We start from the raw sequence: 16,452 nt of genomic DNA, 5'->3' as shown, positions 1-16,452 counted from the left end.
TTCAAAGGAAAAGAACCACTCTGATTTAAGAGGCCAACCGGTGCTCCACAGTGAGTTCCAGGACATTCTGGAATGCAAACAGAGGCCCTGTGTCAAAAAACAAAAAAAAACAAAACAAAACAACCCCAACAAAACACGGAGGGGGAGTGGAGCGAACAGTTCAAAACTGCCTGGTGCTTTCCATCACACACACTGATCCAGACTCTGGTGATATTGGATCTTTAAATCGACTCATATTTTTCTGTCTAATTTGCACTTGCTGCCCATTTCTGCTTCATGCATTGCTGATGTTTATGCGTGAGTACCCTTCATTCCCGATAGACCAGTTTGACGGACATCCATTTCTGTTTACTAACTGCAGCATTGTAAATATGAAACATCCCCATACAAGCTTATGTTTTGATAGCTCAGTTTTCAACCTTGGCAATAATTTTGGAGGCTCTGGGGACTTTAGGTGATGGTTCTAGCTGGTGACCACTGGCCGTGGGGATGTACATTTGAAGGTGCTGCCTTCTATCTTGCTATCTTTTTCTAGGTCCACTATGATACATGGAGATGTTTTCTGCCATGGTGCTCGCACTACCCAGAGGATTTGCCAAACACATTGAGCTGGATACTTTGAAATCACAAGTCAAAATAAACCACTCCTCTTTTTACGTTGTTACGTTAGCTGTTTTGTAACAGTAATCCACCAGCAATTAGTGCATAAACTTAGCACTATGGGTGGGGTCATTGCCTGAACCACACCTACCCACATGGACCTGGCAGTGCCAACACAGAGGCTAAATACTGTGCCCCTGAAGTTTCATAGGATAACAGACATGGTCATTAGACTAGAGCATCTGCCTAACAACATGGCTTCCCATGTCTTAGCATTTAGAACACGGAAGAACCAGAACAGAACAAACTCATTAGCTGAGCAGATTAAATTTTATGAGGGCAAAGTATCTGCTCTGTGGCATGGTTACCGCTCTTTTCTACTAACCAGGCCTACAGCAAGAAATAGGAGCAAAGACGGAAGCAGGAAGAGCTGTGAAACACGCAGTTTGGCTGAGAATGAACTCCTTTGAAGTGATAGACAAGGAAGCCAGAGATTTTTTAAGTGTGAAGCGCAAAAAAAAAAAAAAAAAAAAAAAAAAAAAGACAAGACACTGCCATAACAGGAAAAGTGTCCTCGAACTATCTCAGAGAGGGAAGAAACTCCACTCCTCCACTCACTGCTGCAGGCTCTAGGTAGCGGATCTCAACCTGTGGGCCTCGACAGCTGCAGGGGTCACACACCAGATATCCTGCACATCAGATATTTACATTAAGACTCATAATAGTAGCAAAATTGTAGTTACAAAGCAGCAACAAAATAGCTCTGTGGTTGGGGGCCACTACAACATGAAGAGCTGTGTTAAGGGGTCCCAGCATCTGGAAGGTTGAGAACCCTTTCTCTAGGGTATGAGATTACAAACTCACTTGGGACTTGGCTTGGAAAAGGAGTGCCGGTGAATGCTATGTTTACAAAGCATTCTCTCCGTTTCAGACACACGGACACTCAGAGACCACCGTAGCCATGGTAAGAGGGTGAGACGCTACATTTTGAGTTGGCAAAAGAACTTTACAACATCCATGCAGTGCATGCATTTCTATTGCATAACAAAAGAATATAATTCTATTATAATAATTGTTATTTCATAGAGGCTCATAACTATGAGTGTGCCTTGTCTTAGACTTTTTAATGCTGCTGTATTTTATTATTATTTTGGGGACACATTCTCTCGATGTAGTCCTGGCTGACCCGGAACTTGCTATGTAGACCTCATGGGCATTGAACTCACAATGATCCTCTTGTGTGTGCCTCACTTGCCATCATACCCAGAACACTATGGGCTTTTTAAGACTACAGAATTCTTTTTTTTTTTTTTTTTTTTTTGGTTTTTCGAGACAGGGTTTCTCTGTGTAGCCTTGGCCATCCTGGACTCACTTTGTAGACCAGGCTGGCCTCGAACTCACAGTGATCCGCCTGCCTCTGCCTCCCGAGTGCTAGGATTAAAGGCGTGCGCCACCACGCCCGGCTTTTAAGACTAAAGTTGGACTCTATATATTTAGATTATAAGGTGGCCAGGAGCCTTTGGGGGACAGAAGCAGAATTTATGCTCTGTCCCTGAAATTCCCCTTATAGACTCAAGCCTTCAACGCGTTTGTTTCAGGCTGCTGGCTTTGTTTGGGGGAGTCTGTAGAATCAGGAATTACAACTGCACTGACAGAAGAAAACCACTGTGGTAATCTCCTCGAATGCTGTGCCCCGCCAGCCCTCAGCCCACTCTCACTGTCTGCTACCTCATGCTGTGATCAGTTCCTCCCACAGTTCCATTTCCACAAACTGGACTGCCTCAGTTGCACTGCCTGCCTGGATGAACTAAAGCCCTCTTCAGGTGTAAGGTTCACGCCTCACCCCCCCCCCCCTCACCCCCCACCCCCGCACCTTTCTTGAGATGCTTCTGTCATTTATTGTGGTCATAGAAACTCTAGTGCCATCTAGATGTAAAGTCCTTGCCATATGTGTAACAATACAAGCTTCACAAGGGGAGTGACAATATCCAACAAACAAACAAACAAACAAACACCTTGAAGGACATTCTACCCTATATGCAATCAAGGAGCATTTGAATTAATAAATGAATTAGAGATTTAAGGGTTAATGGTGTTGATCATGCCCAGGCATTCTGATAGATATTTAAATATTTAGATATTTCAAGGTTTTAGAAATGTGGAACACTAGTGAATTCTTATAAAAAGGTTAAAGAGTTATCCATAAATAATTTTACACATGAATCATAAATTCTTTGAGTGGCTGAAGGGAGGTCCAGCCACTCAAGAAGTCTGGTGGAAGAGGCACGATTATCGGAAACTGCATCAGGTGTGTGTGGTTTTTCCACATTTTTTTATGCAATGATAATGCTGCTTGCTTCTTAATGATGCTGACATTAAGTTTCTGAATATGTATGTTATGCTTATTCTCATATTTATATCTATAATAAATCTAGGAGTTAGCATAAGTAGGCAGAGTTTACAAATGGTGGCGCACGCCTTTAATCCCAGCACTCGGGAGGCAGAGGCAGGAGGATGGCTATGAGTTCGAGGCCAGCCTGGCCTACAAAGCGAGTCTAGGACATCCAGGGCTACACAGAGAAACCCTGTCTGGAAAAACCCAAACAAACAAACAAACAAACAAACAAACCCAAAAACCCAAACAAACAAACAAACAAAACCCAAAACCATTTTAAAAATGAATTCATTTCCTGAAAAATTCTCAGCTAGATAGTAAAGTACTTAGACATGTTTTGTATTTAAGCATGGTCCTTAGATAGGAAATTCACTTAGTAATTATGAAATTCTGTGGGAATCATTCCTCTGACTGGCTTGGGAAGAGGCTGATGCTGTGGGAGAGGCCACCTGGCACAGTCCCAGCACTTCCAAGTTGTCAGTGTGGTAAAGAGTAAAAGCAGGGTGGAAAGACAAAGCTTTCACTAACATTACTTCCTGTTTCCTCTGCAGTTTATTTATGATAGACAGGCTGACCCTATAATGTGATAAATCTATAGGCTATGGTCCCAGACTGATGAATCTTATCATGGCGGTATTTAGAGTGTATTTTCAGAGAAACCAAAACTCAATATAATTCTATACTATTAGATAGAAATCACTAATGTAGCAAAGTAAATATAAATTTATATTAAGAAATTATCAGGACTTTTGGAAGTTTAGACTTCCATTATTATGGGTTAAATGCAATATGTTTTGACTTAATTATAGTGAAAATATAGTTAATTACTACAGACGGTAATTGCAGATCTGTGTGAAAGCTGTTGCAAACATACAAACATGGGGAATTTCAATGAGACCATAATGGGCCAAAATAATTAGATTCTAACTATCATGGGACACCCCATTTAGCTATTTTTTTAAATGCGTAATTATCAAGAAATTACTCAGACTTGCATAACTTCCTTTATAATGATGTGATCATGTTATACCAGGAAATATTAAGTCCATTATCATTAAACACAAATATTAAGTAATCTGTTTTCAGATCCACAAAGATTTTTTTGTGTGTCCATGATCCAGTGTCTTTGAAAACAGCTTTGGTTTGCTGGGTACCTGTGTATTTCTCACACAGTCTTCCAAGTATGAACTAGCACTAGGAATTACTAAACAGTGGCTCATATCGTTCCATCATTCATGATGATTTTGTCAAGTATTTTTTGTAATTCTAATAAAATGCTCTAATATCCTTAAATGTGATAAAGAGGATCGGTGGCCCAAACTCACTCAATTCATCCTGAGGATTTGCTTTTCATTTTTCTTTTTTCTGTTTGTATGCATCACAACACTCTGACAGGAGGGTGCTTCATGTGACCTGTTGCATAATTAGCCTGTGTGTAATTATGGTATGACCACAGCTATTGAAGTCCTAAGAAACATTGGCGTTGAGATTATTTATCAGTAAAGTTTTTGGAAAATATGCTTAATATAGAGAAACCCAACCCCTCAAAAATATCAAATAACACTGTCATGAAACTTTGCTGATTTAGACTCCTTTGCTCCATTAAGAGATAACAAATTCCTATTTCCCTGACGAAGTAGATCACGTAACCCAAAGGTTGAACCTGGACCAGAGTGGATCATCTGAGATCTTGTCCTTGCTTCTATAAAGTCCATGTACACAAGTGTATAAATATATTGTAAAGGACTCCTAGCTTACACAGTCTTAACAGGGAAAAGAAAAAAGAAAAAAGGAAAAAGAAAAGAAATCTTGCCATTTGCAACAGTGGGGATTTACCTTAAGGGCAGGATACAGCCCCACACAAATAAATTCATAAGGAAAAAAATGCTATTTAATTCTTCTTGTATGAGGACTGTTAAAAAAAAAAAAGGAGAAGCATTATCTAATGTTACTTGCATTAAGATCTCAAAATAGTCAGAGGAGCAAAGAGAACAGAGGTTGACGGGGACAGGGCGGGAGGAAAGCAGAGAGCTGATGTGCATGAGGTCGGGCATTCAGCTATGCAGCTCTGTTCTTTTTTTTTCTCCATGTCAGAACTGAAGAGCAGGATGGCTAAGTCAGGGTGTGAGAAACTGTTAGTGGGGCTGGGTAGGGTTGACACAGGCTCATTCAAAACCAATTTTCTTAAAAGTCCCTGAAAACGCTTTTGAGCTAATGAACATTTAAGTTTGCATATAAGGAGCCATAAATATCAGATGATATTGATGTGGAAATCAATATCTAATTACATTACTAGTGAGTAGGTTATTTCCAGTAGATAGGTAACAACAAAATAGTCATAATAACATAATAGTAAAATTTTCCCGGTTTTATATAATTTTAAACAACATAAAATAATGGGAATCATACCTGTATAGTTTAAAGAGAAAACATTACAAGGCTATAATAACTTGTCAAATTATGTTTTATGCATACAAACAAAACAAAGCCCCATATATAAATAAGAAGTCAGTATCTGTCCGCAACTAAGCAAAGATGCATCAAGATGTACCGCTTGGAAATTTCTGGGAGAAAAAAAACCTCTCAAGATAAATAGACAAAAAATGCAATACAAGCAAATGACAACAAAAGAAAAAAATGACCTAGAATGAAAAGTTATACTCTCATATGACTCAGTACATAGGAAAGTGACAGAACACCATGGGGACCCAAGGAGGTTTATCACCCAGGCTGCCAATCCACAGAGCTAGGGCCCTTAGCTTGCATTCTTTCAGCGCTGTCAGCAAAGGCCTGCTCCACTCCTTCCTTCCTTGTCACTGATGATCTTTAATCTGCTCTGAGCCACAGAGCAGGCTCCTCTTCTATTCGGTCAGTTCTTTCTATAGACACTTCTGTTCTCCTGCCCCGGAGTCTTGGAGACTCCGTGCACTCACAGTTTTAAATTCTGCTCAGGGGATTCCCTGGTCTGTGTTTGTTGTCTTAGGTTTCTCCTGCAGTTTCTGTCCGATTCAGCCATCCCTAGTCCTTAAAGGAAGCTGGGTCATCACGCTTCCAGTCAAAGCAGCTGTTCTATTTACATTATTATCAACTGTTTCTACAGCTGTCATCATCACTTCAGCTGGAACTATGGATTGACATTTGAGTGTGCCTTTAGTACCCTGTAATCTTCAACCTCATGCCCAATAGCTACCATTCCTCTCCCTGAATGGCTTTTACATATTTTTTCTTTATTTGCATTGCCACTGTTTTTCTAATTTGAGTGAAAGATAATGTGGCCAATTTGTCTTTTGAATTTTATTTATCACCTCATATATTTTAAAAAATACTCTGCACATTACAGAATACTTTATCCTAATAGGTACCTTTGATTTTTTATTACTCCTCATTTATCTGGTAACTTTATTTTCTATATAATAAGCTGGGTCTCATAAATCATCTTCCAGATTTGAGGTCTACAAAATGACTTCCAATGACAGTTTTTATGCTATCTTTTATGTAACTTGCTTTTTAAAACCAGATATCATTAAAATCATGTTCCATAGATTCATGAATGTTCTAGACTCTGCAACATGTGGATATATTTTTCTTGCCAGTTTCTTCTATCTGCAGTCATATGAATCCCTGTATTTTTTTTTTTTTAAATAAAATTCCTTCCCTGAGCAGGATCAAAGCACATTAGAATCTATCCACCTGCCCATTCTCTGATGTATTTTTGGATGTTACAGTCTGGACAATAGTAGAGCCAAATAATCATGGCCTTCATAGACATCTGATTAAAGCCAAGAATCCTGGTCACAAAAAAAACCAAGGTATCTCTTCTACATGGCTTGCTCCCGTTCCTCCTGACAAGATATTCAGAATAAAGTACCCCATTTAATACCTAACAGAAGCCTATGAGTGAAACCCAAAGATGAAAAGTTGTTGACCCAGCACCATTGGAAACGCCCTTGTGTTGTGAACTTGGTCCATAAGGTTAATTTCTATCAGAAGAAAAGATGAATGTGAGTTACATCAAGGGATGATACTTTTAATTGACCACATACTTGGACACAAAACAAGTCTCAATAGCTACAAGAATATTGAAATAAGACCCTGAATTCTATCTGAACATGACAGATGAAAGCTGGAGATCAAGAACAGCAAAAACAACAGAAAGCTTTCAAACTCAAGGAAACTGAACAACTCACCACTGAGTGAGAAATGGGTAAAGACAGGAATTAAAAAGAAACTAAAGCCTTTTTAGAACTGAGTGACAATAAAAACACAACAAACTTACGGTACACAATAAAGGCAGTTCTAAGAGGCAAGTTCTTAGCACTAAGTACTTACATAAAAACTTTTTGAGAGATCTCATACTAGTAACTTAGCTAGTCACCTGAAATCTTTAGAACAAGTAGAAATAACAGGCCAAAGTGAGTTGTCATCAAGAAATAATCAAACAGTGCTGAGATAAATAAAATAGAAATAAAAATACAAAGAATCAATGAAATGAAGAGTTGGTTTTTTGAGAAAAATCAACAAGATTAATAAACCTTTAACCAAATTAACTAAAAGATGAAGAAAGATGCAGTTTTTTTTTTTAAAGCAGAGATGAAAATGGCAGCATCGCAAACAGATATTTAGGAAACGCAGAGAATCATGAGAACATACTTTCAAGATCTATACTCCACAGAGCTGGAAAACCCAAAAGAAACTGATACATTTCTTGATATATACAACCTAACAGATTTATATCAGCATTAGCTAAGGAATTTATACATCCATATGTAAACCCTAATGAAATAGACGCGGTAACTAAAATCCCTCCTTACCAAAAAAAAAAAAAAAAAAAAAAAAAAAAAAAAAAAGATGAAGTCAGATAGATTCAGTGCAATTCTATAAGACCTGAAAAGAATAATTAGTGCCAATATTCCTCAAATTATTCTGCAAAATGGAAACAGAAAAAAATTTGCTCAATCCAGACCCCAAAAGACAAATATGTATGTTTTTTTTTTTTTTTTAACGTATGGATGGTAGCTTTTAACCCTGTGATAGACAATACTACAATGCATATATCCACAGAGGTTAGGTATAGTATAAGGGATTGGAGGGGGGAGGATGTCCCAAGGAAGGGAAAATAGTCATGGAGAAACAGGAGGAAGACTGCAATGGAAGGACTGAATGGGCAGGTAGAGCTGGCAGAGGCTAGGGGAGAGAACATGTGGAGGGACAGCTTACACTAAGGACCATTTGAAGGGTCATGGAGAAACCTACTATGGTAGAAGACTGACGAAATATACACAAGTATTAAAGAAATCTAAATGGAGATACCGAATAGCAGGAGAGACAAGCCCAGACCATACATCTGTTTCCACTTAGTGAAACCTCCATTGCCAGGATTGGTTTACATATAACTTAGTTGTTGGCCAATGGGGGGTCCCAAGGAAATCTCCAGCAACTCAGTCTACTGCCAAGGTTATTGTTTGTTCTCCACAAACTGATAGTAAGGCCCTATTGCTGAAGGCAACACTTACGTATCTCATTGTATATGGAGAAGGTAACCTGGTGCCTAACTAGACCCTTTACCCCCAATGGCTACTGTTCAGGCTACTAGAAAGTACTTTGCACACCACCAGAGGGGAAAGTTAAACACCGAAAGAGCTAAAAACGCGTTAATCTACATTGGTGACCTGCCTGCAGGATACGGTGGAGCAATAGTGGCATAAAAGTGGTGGGAGTAACCAACCAGTATCTGATTGGATTGAAGGATCATGCCTGACAGTGCTTGAATAGCCAGGAATAAGAAACCAGATAAGCCATGAACCTAGGGAAAAACAAGAATACTACTGTTCTGTGGCTAATGGATCATGGGAAAGAAGCAACTCTTGGTGACACTCTGCTATCCCTATAGATCAGTGTCTCCCTCAGTCAGCATCACAGAAGCTTTCTTTGGCAGTAGACAGTAATTCAGAGACTCACAACTGGACCTCTTGCAGAGAATGAGAGACCTTGAGACATTCAGTGCTAAGTGAGATGTGGTCATCCAATCTCTCTGCAGAAGAGGAAGCAGAAAGATTCTAAGAGCCACAGGTGATGGATGATGCTGAGAAAACAGGGGCTTCTAGATGCAACAGCACTGAAATACATATGAAGCCACAGAAACTGTTGCGACCTGCACAAGGCCTGCCTGCACAGCCCAAGGCCAGATGGGGCCCCAGTCCTAAGAGGGGCAAGTGGACATGAACTCTCATCCGTATCTAAGAAGCTAGCTCCAACTGGCAACCACTTGCAAAAGAAAAATAGTTTCCCCAATAGAGTCTCACTGGGAATACAAACCACACTTAAGGCCAGGCCTGTGTCTAGCCATAGATGGCCAACACAGAATGAACTCAGTGTTGTTTTCGGAGACTTTTTATCTCATTGTTTTGTGTGGGCGATTTTTACCTGACTGGTCTTTTGCATGTATGTTATGTGTGACAATTGATATTTCAATTGTGTGTGTTCCTGTGTGTTTTGTTTCTCTTGTGCTTTTTATTTATCTATTTCATTTGTTTTGTTTTATTTGCCTGTTGTTTATTAGGTGGTGAGAGAGAGAGAGAGAGAGAGAGAGAGAGAGAGAGAGAGAGAGAGAGAGAGAGAGAGAGAGAGAGGATAGAGTTGGAAAGGGCATGGAGGTAGGGAAAATTTGGGAGTCCACAAGGGAAGATAACTGTGATATGAATATATTATATGAAAAACGTACTCTCAATAAAAATAAACAGATATCCTTTTAACCTTGATAAGCTCAACAGCTTCTAAATAAGACCAGAGATATTTCCATCTGAAAATTAATTCTAGTATTGATCACAAGTAATAATGACCATATAATTGTTTTTTTTAGCAACTTGCGGCTCATGACACTTTACCTATAACATATTATTATAATAGTATATAACATAATGTAAGTGCCAGAGAAGCAATAAGTGACAGATACTTAAAATGCACTGACACTCCATTTCTAAACATTATTCATATTTACCTGTCTCATAAAACCTTCCTTGTGTTCTCATTTTTGCTTTCAAATCTAACTATACCTAGTGTCATTTAAAAGTCCCTTCTGTTTCATGCTGTTCTTTCCACCTAGTTAAGTCAGTGTCTGAGACCAAAGAGACATGGGCCTGGGCCATGTCACCTCTGTTTACAAGCCATTCATGGAACAAGTAGACCACGATTGTATCTCTGGTCAGCTTTACTGTAAAGGAAAGAACCCGTGAGCTATGCATGCCGCATGCTCTATACTGTGTAGTTAACAGTTTCTGCTGCCAAACAGGCAACAACTTGAATCAATGCAGTGCTACAACACATGCTGGAAAAATGAAGAGTGATGAAAAATAGATCAGTAGAGATACCAAAGGAAAAGAAACAGATGAGCACTCTAACTGGAGGTAAGAGCACAATTTTCTAACATTCTGGGTCGAGACAGCTTTCAGCGTTGCATACAGAGCAAGTAAGTAGCAAGTTGAGGATCAAAATGAGATTACTTCTCTTATGAACTCGTTGGCTATAAAATGCTGCAGAATGGTGGGTAAGCTTTCCAACAGGACCACAGTCAGCTGGCATTCCTGGTGACATCACAGCATTTTAATAAAACACAAGGTAAATAGCCATCTTCCCGCCCCCCTTTGTAGAGATCAGCTGAGATGCCCTAAGTGGTGAGGATGGCTGTTAAGGACATCTGTACAAATGCTCCACAAAATACTTATTGGTGGCATGTCTGAATCCTGCATTGCTAAGTCTCAAGTCTTCATAGAAAGATATAAAATGTCAGCCTGGTGATTCCTGCCTCATTATTCCTTCTGGAAAAAAAATTGTAAGAATAGTTAATGCTTAGGAATGGATTTTTTAAGTCAAGTACTGTTGATAATTTGTAATCTTTCTCATGGAGATGTTTCAGAATTCCCTAAAACCATGTATTTGTTTGAAAATAGGCAATCCTGTGAGTTACTAATGTTAAGCCTGTTGTGGTTAATGCCTCATTTAACAAGAATCTAATCAATCCTAATGACACAAAAGGGAAGATTTCACTGAGGAGGCATGCTTCCATGGGCTCCTAAATGGGTGAACAGCCCAAGTGACTTACGGACCTCATTCATCCCATGGTTGAGTGTTGATGGAAGGCACTATTCTGCTGCATCCTGCCTAGAAACAGAGTTCCATAGTATAGAATTTGACCTGCAGTTTCAAAAAGAATCAAGATACGCTGATAGAAATTGCTCGTAGAGTTATGTTTTGTGAAATTTTGAAGTGAGAAGTCCCTAGCGAGCAGAAAGAAAAGGTTAACAGTTTGTGTTTTCTTTCCTTCAGTGATCCATCACTCCCTCAATTCCATGTTAGCGTACCATGTCAACCCTGGCATCTCAGCAGAGTGGAAGAGAAAATCTCAATGGTGTTAGAGTCCTGGAAGATTGCTCCTCCCTCCAGAGCACTTTAATTTTGCACAGCGTGCACTTTATAATTTTTAATTTATATTCAGAAATAGTGTTCTCTCTGGCTCTGAGGCTGCACTCAACCTCGGCATTGGATACTTCAAAGGGTTTGCTGGGACTACTTTATAGTTGAAAATATGTGGTTCTCACATTCCTCAAATAAAACAGGATGTCTCAAACAAGATGTGGTAAGTCTCTAAACATAAAAGTAATTTTTGAATAGCAGCAATATTTAAAACAGGATGGATCAGAAGCTGTGCTAAGTATAAATATGTGTCTTCCTTAAACTTCTTTGGTGATCTTACTGAGGCATGGAGCTAGCAAGTTTTCCTAATAGCCGAATTTCTGAGGATCTCAATAACCTGCCAACACTGAAGAGCATACAAATAAACATGACTTTATCTTTCTATTCCATTATGCAAAATTTTACAGCTGACTATTATAGATTGAACTAAGATGTAAGATTAAAAATGTTGGAACAAGTTTCCTACTATTAAAGGCCTTACTATTTAGTTTAGAACAGAGGTCACCAAATAAACATTTAGTATCCTATTAGGCAGTAATAGCCTCAAGTGCTGGAAGAGATAAGCAAAAGCCCCACAGCATGGCAAGTTAAAATTATTATCTACTGGTAAGTGGACATCTATAACAATAAGAGAGAAGAAAGTATTGATAAGCATTTCTGGAAAAATATATGATTTTATGAAACCCACATCAAAGTATAAGAACAAAATTCCATTATGATATTTTAAAATTATGTATACAGCACTTGCCTTCTGAAAATTTCCTTAGAATTGGGTCACTATTTTGCACGGATATGGATGCAGCCAAACTATAGGCATCTGAACTCAAGGGAGAAAAGTTGTAGAAATAATAAAAAAGCTCAACTCTGAATAACAGCTACCTTGCCAATGTTTCAAGAGTGGAAACTCAACCAGAAATGTGTACATAAATGTAGCAGCTGAAGCCAGCATGCTCACCCAATGGGATGATCTGAGTCCATATTTTACTTGCTGGAAAGCTGCTATCATCATCATCATCATCATCATCATCATCATCATCACCATCACCACCATCGTCAATCATCAGCTATTTCAATAAACACTAAATAACTGACGATGCAAACTAAAGCTTTCTCCCACAGAATTGTGAACCTGGGAATGTTTTTTTAAAAAACAACTTTAATGGTTTAAATCAAAGACTTCTTCTAGGAACACTAGCTTAATAGAGTGGACCATTGACCAAGAAATCATTTTTCACCCTCATGGGAATAATCTGATCACCAGGTACTAAAGTCACACGTGCTAAGAGTTAGTGCACTAAGGCGTTGAGCATTCCATCCAGAAGAACGGGACCATGTGGCCACTCATCACTTCCAATCTCAAATTCTCAATTAATTGTACTCTACTGCGGGCGGGGGAGCGGGGGAGGGCGGGGGGAGGGAGTGGTTGGTCTGGTGCTGCTGTGTATTCAAATGCTAAATTCTGCCCACCCCACCATGATCTGGTTGCTATCCAGAGGAGTAGATTCTCAAGCACACTGGATGATGCTGTGTAGACTTTGATCCCCAATATTCTCTGCTTGGCTAAAATAAAGAAAGGCTGTGGGCTGTAGCTGGGTAGAATAGAGGTAGGCGGAGCTTCAGTTCCTGCCTGGGCTAGGGGTCTCAGGCAGGGGCCACAAAGAGGGCAGAAGAAGTGGAGAGGAGAGAGAGAGAGAGAGAGAGAGAGAGAGAGAGAGAGAGAGAGAGAGAGAGAGAGAGAGAAAGGGAGAGAGAGAGAGAGAGAGAGAGAGAGAGAGAGAGAGAGAGAGAGAGAGAGAGAGAGAGAAGATGGAGAAAGAAGACATGGCCTGATGGAGCAGACCCAGCCCAGACAGGATGACTTATTGGTGAGTTACTTGGGAAATGCAACTGGGAGACAGCTAGACTGACTTAGAACATTAGTTTAAGGGTGCAGTAATCTCAGTACTCAAGAAACAGAGGCAGGTGAATTTCTGAGTTTGAGGCCAGGACAGCCAAGGCTCTGTTACACAAAGAAGCCCTATCTCGACATCCCCCGCCCCCACCCACCAAGAGTATTAGTTCAAATTGTACCTGGCCAGGTATTGTGCTAGAGCTGTTCAAATAAATCTATAAACCTGTCTTGATTATTTGTGTGTGTGTGTGTGTGTGTGTGTGTGTGTGTGTGTGTGTGTGTGTGTGTTGGGGGTTGGGGATAGCCGGGTCATAGAATGGACCTCTGGAGTTGAGAAATATTCAACAACAGTCTTGTGTTCTGTTTCTCTCTGTAGTTCTATCTTGTTCAATTGTGAGTTTCTTGAGAGTAAAAACTGGTGTGTTCACGGGTCATGGCTGACCGTATGCAGCAGGTGCTTGTTGCTACTGCGTGTCTGTGTTCACAGACACGCACTTCCGCTTATTTCCCAAGCTATGATAGATAAGTCAGTTACAGAAATGATTTAACATTCCGGGCAAAGTGCTGCTAAGCTAAAGACGATTGCTTCCAAAGTTAACACATTCTATTTTCACAGTAAATGTCATACAGCTTGTTGCTGCTGGAACTGACATGTTATAACTGCCACTGATTATTTTTATTTAAAAAAATTGTTTTACAAATACCATGCATATTAGCACTAAGAAATATTTTTAAGTCGCTCACATGATTTAAGGCTTTCATTTTTTTTAGACTCTTCAATAATAGCTCACTTAAAGTTTTATTTGCATTTTCTAGACTCCATTAGTATTATGAGTTCATTCAAAGCAAAAATATAAATCTCAACATTCTACAGGAAAAAAAATGGAATACCTTGTAGGATTTATAAGAGTGCTTTAATATTTATGTAGAGCGTTTTATACTTGTGTTTGTTACTTTTAAGTCATATCAAATGTAATACTTTAACAACAATAAGGAAAAATTTCTTCACTTCTTTTGTGATAATGTTTTAGTTGAAAGCCCTCTATCTTGGTTGGAAATTTAGGATGTTCCAAAACAGATAAACACTCAACACAATTAAAGAAAAAAATCTTCTAAATACATTTGAAAGAGTTACAGAGATTTGTATTTTTTAAAATATGTCATATGATGGCTTTAGCATTTGCTCATAAAATGGCCGCAAATAAATAAAACAGAAATGCATGTATGAATGTGAAACCTTCTCCATACAAAACTGAAATGAAGTAATGATCCTGCGTGATGGTGCCTGATTTCAAATGCAAACAGTTCTGCGTGTGTTCATCATTCATGCTAGATAAATTGACAAATAGTAAACATTTGAAATCTAACTAAAAAAGCATGTCCTAGGCTGTCTGACTTGATCAGTGGTCACATAAAACACGGCTGGCAGCTGAGCAGGAGCTAAGCAAGAACTCTGGAAAGGAAAGGGGTCTTCAGGACCTTTGCTGCTTTCTTGGGAACTGGGTCCTTTCTCACTCAACTCGGAGCATCGGCCATTGTCTCTACTTACAGGAGGGTCTGCATCTTCAGCATAAACGGTGGTGATTGGTGTCCCCTTGACTGCATCTGGAGCCACCATGCCCTTGTAGATGCGCTTGCTAAACACTGGAGGGTAGTCATTCATATCCTGTAGGGTAGAGCTGAGAGTTAGTGCTACGGCCAGAGGGGTTCGGGGATCAGGTCGATTTGGCTCCTTACGGCATGCAACCTCTTTACCATGGCCTGTTACATCCTCCTGGTTCCATTTACCTTCCAACTGACACCCCACAGAAGTCAGGTCCCCGTATCAGTGTGTGTGACATCACCTGAAGGCCACCCTCGGAATATCACACCCTTTCAAGGCTCAAGTGGTGCTTAGAATTTTCCTCTAGGAAAAACCCCTAAATGTGTCATATAAGCTCTAACGTTTGAAAACACAAAGAGAATGTGTGTGTGTGTGTGTGTGTGTGTGTGTGTGTGTGTGTGTGTGTAGTGTGTGTGTGTGTAGTGTGAATGTATGAGTGTCCATGTGTGCTAAATCAGTGTGTATGTGGGCGTGGGCGTGCATGTGCTCACAGGTACATTTGAAAGCTAAAGTACAACTTCCGGTAACATTCTGTGGATGGTTGTGCTTCCTTTTTTAAGACATGGCCTCTCACTGGCCTGGGACTCCCCAGTAGGCCAGACTGGCTGGATAATGAGTCTCAGTTATCTGCCTGCCCCTGCCTGTCCCTGCCTCCTCAGAGCTATACAAGCTCATGGTGTCATGCTCAGTGGTTTCCTTCCTTCCTTTCTCCCTTTCTTCCTACTTTCCTTCCTTCCCTCCTTCCTTATTATGTGTGGATTCAGGGTCTTGAACTTAGGACCTGTAAGTCAAGCAACTTTACCAAACAAGCTTTCTCACAGCTACTTGGCTCCATATGTGGTCTCTTAAAAGAGTTATATTCTGAGCCAGGTGTGTTGGTGCACACCTCTAATCCAAGCACTTAGGAGGCAGAATCAAGCAGATCCCTTGGGGCCAGGCTAGCCTGGTTTATGGAGAGAATTACAGGATAACCACGGCTACACAGAGAAACCTTATTTCCAAAAGCCAAACCAAAAAAAGTTACAATCCAGGAAATGGAATAAAAGATGACGCCTTGTTATTTGTTTTCTTGTTTCCCCTTTTAAAACTCCTCTGTGTTCTTGTAACAAGTTTGAACCTCTCACATGCTTAATACGCCTGCATGAATAAACTGTGAAATGTCCTTTGATTCAACTTCCATTCTTATGAATATAAAATAGTAAGCGGAGAAAGTCTTCCCTGAAGCACACTACAGTGATGGCATTCGGAATTAGATATGCTTTCAGATAGAGAACAGTGTTAATTTACTTAGGGGAAAATTTCAAAGCAATTTTTATGCATCTGATTTCATTTTTACTTTGGTGGTGGTTCTCTTCATCAGCCATTAAGTAGATACTTAGTTTGCCCTGATAACTAAGCCCTGGGTACTGTTCTATTGGATAGTATATGGCTCAAGATAAAGATGCCCTGTAGACACTCTCTTAACTATCATTTGACGGAGACGATGGTCCAGAC

At 39.7% G+C, this 16,452-nt stretch overlaps 1 protein-coding gene across 1 annotated transcript in view; it reads right to left on the bottom strand.

Annotated features, from left to right (window-relative positions):
- Positions 1–16,452, bottom strand: part of Pcdh15 (protocadherin related 15) — a 428,603-nt gene that overhangs the window by 147,472 nt on the left and 264,679 nt on the right. The window contains exon 19 of the mRNA XM_051153212.1: positions 14,905–15,021. Coding sequence (XP_051009169.1) covers positions 14,905–15,021 — 117 coding nt within the window. The remainder of the gene's footprint in view (positions 1–14,904; positions 15,022–16,452) is intronic.

The sequence above is a fragment of the Acomys russatus genome, chromosome 11, assembly GCF_903995435.1.
Source record: "Acomys russatus chromosome 11, mAcoRus1.1, whole genome shotgun sequence".
Classification (NCBI taxonomy): domain Eukaryota; kingdom Metazoa; phylum Chordata; class Mammalia; order Rodentia; family Muridae; genus Acomys; species Acomys russatus.
Note: the sequence above shows the minus strand (reverse complement) of the source record. Positions and strands in the feature narration are given on the sequence as shown.